Source organism: Artibeus jamaicensis, unplaced genomic scaffold, assembly GCF_021234435.1.
Source record: "Artibeus jamaicensis isolate MK-2021 breed Jamaican fruit bat unplaced genomic scaffold, CSHL_Jam_final contig_923, whole genome shotgun sequence".
Lineage (NCBI taxonomy): Eukaryota > Metazoa > Chordata > Mammalia > Chiroptera > Phyllostomidae > Artibeus > Artibeus jamaicensis.
The window spans coordinates 4626348-4634300 of NW_026522014.1; the positions used below are offsets into that span (position 1 = coordinate 4626348).

Sequence of the window (7953 nt, forward strand, 5' to 3'; positions counted from 1 at the left end):
CACGAGACTCCTTTCTAGCAGTTTCTAATCAGAGAACCAGGTGAGAAGGGCCAGGAACTGCCAAGGGTAAAAAGGGCAGCGCTGTCCAGACAGATGCTGTTCCAACCAGAGATGGAGAATGTAGAGTGATTTGGCTTGTTAGGACACCTGTTCGGTCTCACCTACAAGGAATTCAAATGCCAAAAATCATTAACTTTGGGTGTGGAAACAGCCTGTGAATACACATTCACACACAAGCTAAGATTATACATAAAGTGCTTCCCGATGGTAATTCTAATTTTAAAAATGGGGCAAACTGCAGTTCACCTTCTGAATCTAACATTACGATCAATCATCTTGGGTTATTTTTATAGTCAACTAGATGAACATATATAATAGGATAAGGTAGGTCAATTTAAGTTTCTGGAAGCATCTGTGTTTTTATCAGGTTCAATTCTAGAATTTTTTTTTGTGTGTGAACCAAAGCAAACTAACATGCCTGTTAGTTATTTATGATATTCTAGAGAGGAAAATACTTGATGGAATAGTGGTTTGAAAAAACAAGCTTCTGATATTTTTCCAAACTAAGTGCAATTTTTGCAAATCAAAAAGACAAGATGTGTTAGAATACTGTGGAACTTTTTGTAAGGGATAATCTGTATTTTTAAGGACAAGTGTTAGTTTATAATAGCATTATTCCCATCCCCTGCCATGGAGAAGGTTAAATGTAGTTCCATTATAGGGTATTTTAATTTCTTTATCAGAAACATTTCAATTCAATAAAATTTATTTTTGAAAGGTTACATGTCCGACTTTATATGTCATAAATGATACTCAATTTTGTCCCCAACTGTATCTGAACATATATTCAAAGCTTAATGTTTCATAATCTTTATTAGTATCATTTCTTAACAGTTTGTCATTACTGCTACATGAAACCATGTAAATATATTTACCTGTTTTCTTATTTTGGTATATAGTTTCTAGATATTGATATCAATAAAACATTACATATGGCATCATATGTAAACTTACATTTGTACCAGCGTAACCAATGATATAGTGTCACGTTTAGAAGCCAAACTCCCAGCGCATATTGGTCTTTATGAACAATATATTATGTATTATCAGTGAGACTAGCTTTTTTTCAATATTTAAACTTATACAAAGTTATGAGGTAACTTTATGAGTTTTAGCTTTAGCTTCTTATAATAGAAAAGTTATAACTACATCATCATGATTAGCTTTTTGTCTGTTCTTGGGCTTTTTTGTTTTGTGGGGTTTTTTTTAAAGAACTTAGTCAAGTTTTGGAGGAGAGGAAAGAAATAGTAGATCTATTCCCTCATATAAATACGATGCCAACATTTCCTACCTTTGCTATTTGTCAGCTCACCTGTGTCACTTGTGTTAAGGGCTTCATTTCTCCACTGCCGTGTCAGGAAAAGAGCTCAGTGTAGGCAGATGGACTGTGAACTTGTGTCATTGCCTAAAAACATAATTTGGATTCATCTCAATAACGAGGGAAGCATTTAACCATTTAAAAACTCACTCATGTGGCTAAATAAGAATTCTTACTGATACAGCACTTCTCAAAATAAGTAGAACCTACTTCCCCCACCTCTATATAGGATTATATTCTTGAAATATTTAACCTTAACAGTGGAACACTAATTGAAGGATATGCTTTGTAGGGTAATGGTGTCACTCTCCAGTAAGTTGTCTTGGATGGGTTGCATCTAAGAATATCATCCCCTATATTAAAAATTTTAAGTTCTAATTGGTTCTATAGAATGGGAAATTTCTCGGCTGTGGAAGTGATCTCAATGCTTAGATTTATTTGTTTCCTTGTTTATATTTTGAAAGTGCATGTTCATTGGATGAACGTGCTATTTAATATTCGTAGAAAGTGTGGCCAGCACCTGTATCCCTCGTGCCCATGAGGATGGACTGTGCCATTGTATGCAGGGATCCTCCCCGGAAGTGGCCCTGCCCTCCCTGTCAGTTTTGTTCTGTGTGAACCTTGTCGAGACTTGTACTTGATCCTGATCCTCATCTTCAAGTAATTCTCTTTTCTCTTCCAGACACTTGCCTGGTATCTTAAAGCAATTCATTTTTGGATACTATATAGAAAAATGTTGTCCTTTAAATCACCTGACAAAATGTGTGCATGTAATTGGGTGGGGGTGATTTTCTTCACTGAATTGCACACAGAAGACTGTACTCTTCAGTAAATTTCATAAATCCCTCCTTTTTTGGTGAATCAGTATTGCATACTATTACTGACCTTGATATTGCTAGCTTTGCAGCCTTGGTAAGATGAATTTTCTGTTCCTTGATTCCTTCTTCTGCAAAATGAAACACTAATATTACCCTACATAGGAGTGTTGTGAGGAATGACTTAATACATGTAAAGCACTTAGAACAGAACTCTTGGTAAACTTTAGCTACTATTACTGTCATTCATAAGTATCATATTATTTCATAGTAGTCAGATTTCTTTGTATATGTAGCTGCACTTCTGTATATTGACATATTAGCAACACTTTTAAAAGAAGGATCAATAGCATTGACTTAGAAAGGCAATACTAAAGTTATTTCAAAATCCTAGTCAATATAGTAGTTTTATTTGCTGTGTTCACTGTAAGCTTGGTTTGCTTATGATGAATTTTCATTATGAAGGTGCTTTAACATGGCTGTATACCTAATAGTATAGTTTATGCGAGTCTTTAAAGTTTTAAGAATTCCACAAGTGATTTTGCATCTGAGAGTGACAGTATTGTACTCCCTTGTGTTGTCAGTTTCAGAGCCACACTTCAGGGAGCTGACTGATTCGAGGAAGAAGACTGTGTTGTTTCCTTTATATTCCAAGGGAAATAAATGTCAGCTTCAGGAGGAGCAGGCATGCTGGGCTTCGAGGCTTTCAGACATAAAAGACATCTCGCTCACCCTTTCCCACTAACTTGCTTTGCAGCTTGCAGTGCCCCACAATGACGAATGGACCCGATTTGCCAGGACCCTCGTGGAGATCCGTGCTAACAGAGCCGACAGCGAGGAGGAGAGTGCTGTGGAGTTGTCTGCCTAGTGGAAGTGAGCCACCCCTCCCCAGCCCAACCTTCACCTTCAGGAGCTCCACGTCCACAGCCATCACTTCCACCCCATGCGTTCAGTATCAGTATTGCCGTGACATTTTGGGTGCCATATTGTGCTGGCTTTGCTCCAAGTGTTCCCAATGTATCCTACTCTGCTCTCCACTAACCCGAAATTCACCAGACCATTTCTATCTTTATATTTCTGTCTCAAAAATAAGGGTGGGAGGGAACCTTTATGGGTTTCGTTGTTGCCTTTTAACTACTTAGTGGCTGTGTTTAATAGCTGGAAACCTCTGGTTAAATTTGTGCTTACATGCACTTCTGGCATAGTCCTATTAAATCCATATGAAGCCAGATATGATTAGGTGCAGATGTGGTGTGCTTCACGCTGTGGTACAGGGCCAAAGACTCGAGATGTGGTGTTTCACATGGTGACTCACATTATGAATGGATTTACTAGAAGAACATTGCTGCTCCTTATTTATTGTGGTTGCTGCATGGAACATATTTATTTGAAAGCATTAAAATAAACGATCTTAGAGCATGTGCATAATGAGAGGACTGTATTGTCTCTGCCGCTGTTGAGGTTCCATTAAGTCCCAAATCACAATTACAGTGCGCCGGTTCTGCTGAGGACCTGACGTCTTTAGAGGTTTGTTGCAGTGAACGAAATGAATTTTCATGCCTATTATTTCTGGGTACTTTAACAATATTTCAAATGTAGTTGACCATCGATACTTTTCATTCAAGCTAATATAGTCTGACAAAAGTCTGTGGTTCCTGAACATGACACCAGTATTGCCAATAAAATGTTCCAAACCAGGTCCTAATGTTCCACGCCAGCGTGGGGAAGTCCTGTGCTTGGGGAAAAAAGCCTGATTGGAATTCTGCTGTGACAAGGGAGTGAGAGCTGTGCGTTGGGGCCACACGAAAGGCTGATAATGAATTACAGGCAGCCAACCCGGCTGGACCGAAACCAAGACTGGATTTTTATGAGGAAATGTGTGTGGTTTGTTGGAAAGTTCTCCCTTATCTCTTTCACCAGAGTGACTCTTGCCCAAGAACTCTCTCAAATCTTGGAGTAAGAAAAACAGGTTAAGATGCACAAGTACCAAATGTTCTACACATTTCACTTTTCTTATTCACACTGAAAAAAATGTTTATTACTATTGGACTGGGAAGTATGTCTATAAACAACTTTAATGAAAAATTTTTTTCAAAAAGTCATTTTATGCCTCGAGAGAATTAAAATAAATAGTGGTTGAGTCATGAAAACATTTGAAAACAGGCTTTCGGCTTTTTAGGAAGAGAATTCCCATGGTCCTTTCTTGGTGGGGATTCCTTGAACTGTAGGATTCTTAAAATTTTTAAAATAATGATGTAATTTTCTCCCAGTGCCCCATGGTATCTAGATAGTGGAACTCTTGGTTAAGAGAAAATAAAATTTTAAATTAAATAGAGTATCTTAAATAGATTTAAAAGCAATTGAATAAAGTACTGGGGGTAAAAGTTTCTCGAGCTTACACTAAAGGACCAAGACTACATCAGTAACCCACAAGTTACAGACCAAACTCTCAATGGTTCAGTGAGGGAGGAATGAAAACTGCAAAGGCCAGAGTCACTGGTAGTCATGACAAGAGTTCACCATGTTCCGTGGTATTGGAAGTGCCAGTGGTGGGCGAAGGTGTGATATGCAGTCTGTGGCAAGCCCCAGCAGGGAAATGACAGTGGTGGCCCCTGGTGTTCTGAAAGAAGGCTATGCCATCGGAAGCAAAGAATTATGTGACTTTTTTTCTTTTTTCAAATTTTTTTATTCATGTTTGAATACAGTTGTCTTCATTTTCCCACCACCACTTTCCCCTGCCCTACCCACACCCGTTATGTGACTTTTGAGAAAGGGTTTCTGGCACGTTCCTGGGTCCTAGTAGAAACACAGCTTTTCACCACAGAGTATACAGATACCAGACATCCAAACCACCCATTATAAGCTGAGTCCCGGCAGCCTGTCGTAAAGTTGGACAGACCCAGCAGACACCGCTTATGAGATGAAATGGTGCATCCAGATGTACATCTGAGTGGGATCCAAAGGCACGAATGAGCTGCAGGAGCACAGAGCTCAGAAGCCCAATGCCACACACCAGAATTTCACCAGCACCCCTTCCCCGTGACTGTGTGGTCAGGTGTGGCAGGGGGTGCTGTTTGATCAGCTAAAAAAGAAGGCAAAGGTCAGAGCTTGGTTCACCTGTGGGTTGGCTCAGTTTGCAGTGAAAACTGAAGGTGACTGACAGCTACATTATCAAGGGTGACCTTGATAGATGGTAGAGGGAAAAACCTTCCAATGGACGGAGCTGTGAGTCGTGCATGTAACCATCTACTTTGTCTGGAAAGAGAAGTGGCCAGACATCAGCACACACAGATGTTCCCACCCTAACTCAAGTCGCCATCATCTCTCTCATGAATTCTTGGAATAATCTCCTAACTTATCTCCCTGCTTCAACCTTTGACCTGTTCTATTTCTTAATAGAGCCACTTGAGTGACGGTACTGTTACAACATTGAACTCCTCAGTGCGAGACACACCAGATGGCTTTTCTCATCTTCACAGCAGCTTGCGGGCACCGCATGCTGTGACTCTCTCTGGGCTTTACCTGCAGTCACGCCGAGCTGTACCACTCCGTTTCCCGTTTTCCAGTCTCACTTTTTCTTTGACACTCCTGCTCCTCCAATCACAGAGCCTCTGCACTAATTATTCTTCTTTCCAGAATGCTGAAAGCACTGAGTTTATAAAACCACATGCACATATATCAAAATTCTACCCTTTAGTTAAGGTCATTCTTCTGATTGTCTAATTTTGCAACTATCGGTCTTCAGTGGAAGTAACACTTGCCCTAAAGGCCAAATGTCAATGTCAGTATGAAGAAGCCATAGTTTAAAACAGCAGTAACAGCTGGAAATGGGCCTAAAAGCATCCGATGTTCTCTATTAGAAAGATCACTGAAAAGGAAGCAGATTAAACACTATATGTAGAATTAGAATGAGAAAAAGTACTTTTTTGTATTTTTGTTGAGAAATAATTTACATATAATAAAATGCACTTATATGAAGAGGTTAGTTTAACAAGTCTCAATAATTACGTATACTCAGGTAACCACCAGATGAAACAAGAGACAGAGCATTTTAAGAAGCACAGGTACCTTGGTGTGTTCCTTCCTGGGTTCAACTTCTTTGGGACTTTCTGAGCTTCCTGGGTTTCCTGGAAGTCTATTGCCTTTGCCAGACTGGGGAAGTGCTCCTTTATTATTTGTTCAAATAAGTTTTCCACTTGTCACTCTTCCTCTTCCCCTTCTGGTACCCCTATAATTCGGATGTTGGAACATTTAAAGATGTCCTGGAGGTTCTTAAGCTTCTCCTCATTTTTTTGACTTCTTGTTTTTTCATACTTTTCTGTTTGGTCATTTTTTTTCTTCTGGTGCACTCTATTGATTTGAGTCCCACTTTCCTTTCCATCACTATTGGTTTCCTGTGCATTTCCCTTCATTTCACTTAGTTTAGCCTTCATTTGTTCCTCTAATTTGTGACTAAAATCAACCAGTTCTGTGAGCATCCTGATCGTCAGTGTTTTGAACTGTGCATCTGATAGGCTGGCTATTTCTTCATCACTTAGATTTATTGGCTCTGGGGCTTTGAGCTGTTCTTCTTGAGCCATAATATTTTGGTCTGTTCATGCCTATTACGTATGAGGGGCGGAGCCTTAGGTGTTCACCAGGGTGGGGTGACCCAGTTGCTGGGTTGTGACATTGTATGTGGGGGTGGGGTCAGAGAGGGGCAATGGCATTTGTTCTGCTCTCTCTCAGATTTCGTTCCCCTCTGCTGCTTCCCGCAAGCAAATTGGGCTCTTCTGGTGCTGATTCCTGGGTATGTGGGCTTGTGCACCCTCCAGGACCCTGTGGGTCTCTCCAACGAACTCTCTGTGAGCCTGGATTAAAATGAAGGAGAGAATCCTAGAAGCAGCAAGAGATAAGGGGACAGTCACCTACAAAGGAGTTCCCATCAGATTGTCAGCTGATTTCTCAAAAGAGACCTTACAGGCAAGAAGGGGCTGGAAAGAAGTATTCCAAGTCATGAAATCCAAAGACCTACATCCAAGATTGCTCTATCCAGCAAAGCTTTCATTTAGAATGGAAGGGCAGATAAAGTGCTTCTCAGATAAGATCAAATTCAAGTTCATCATCACCAAGCCCTTATTATATGAAATGTTAAAGGGACTTATCTAAGAAAAAGAAGATAAAAAAGATGAACAGTGAGAGGACAGCAAACTCACAATTATTAAGAACCACACCTAAAACAAAAACAAACTAAGAGGACAGCTAGGTCAGGAGCAGAACCATAGAAATGGAGATCACATGGAGGGTTAGCAACAGGGGAGTGGGAGGAGGAGGAGAAGGGAGGAAAGGTACAGAGAATAAGTAGCATAGACGGTAGGTAGAAAATAGATAGGGGGGAGGGCAAGAATAGTATGGGAAATATAGAATCTAAAGAACTTATGCCACATGGACATAAACTAAAGGGGGGAATGGTGGGGGGAGGGGTGTGCAGGGTGGAGGGGAATGAAAGAGGGAGAAATGGTACAATTGTAATGGCATAATCAATAAAACATATTTTTTAAAAAAGAAGCACAGGTAATTCTTTGGTGGCCCTTTCTAGCACTCTTTGTTTTGATTTTTGTCAACATAGTTTAGCTTACCTGTGCTGTTTTTTGTGTTCATTTTTATTTATTGACTTGTAGAGAGAGGGAAACATCGATTTGTTCCTCTTATTGATGCATTTATGAGTTGATTCTTGTATGTGGTCTGACTAGGGAATGAACCCACAACCTTGGCCTATCA

The 7953-nt window shown here is 40.0% G+C and overlaps 1 protein-coding gene across 6 annotated transcripts in view; it reads left to right on the forward strand.

The window, feature by feature from the left end:
* DYNC1I1 (dynein cytoplasmic 1 intermediate chain 1) overlaps positions 1–3706 on the forward strand; it is a 295022-nt gene extending 291316 nt beyond the window's left edge. For all 6 annotated transcript variants that reach the window (XM_037136706.2, XM_037136707.2, XM_053655067.1 and 3 more), the window contains one exon: positions 2951–3706. In XM_037136706.2, coding sequence (XP_036992601.1) covers positions 2951–3061 — 111 coding nt within the window. In that variant the 3' untranslated portion in view covers positions 3062–3706. The remainder of the gene's footprint in view (positions 1–2950) is intronic.
* The last annotated feature ends 4247 nt before the right edge of the window (positions 3707–7953 follow it).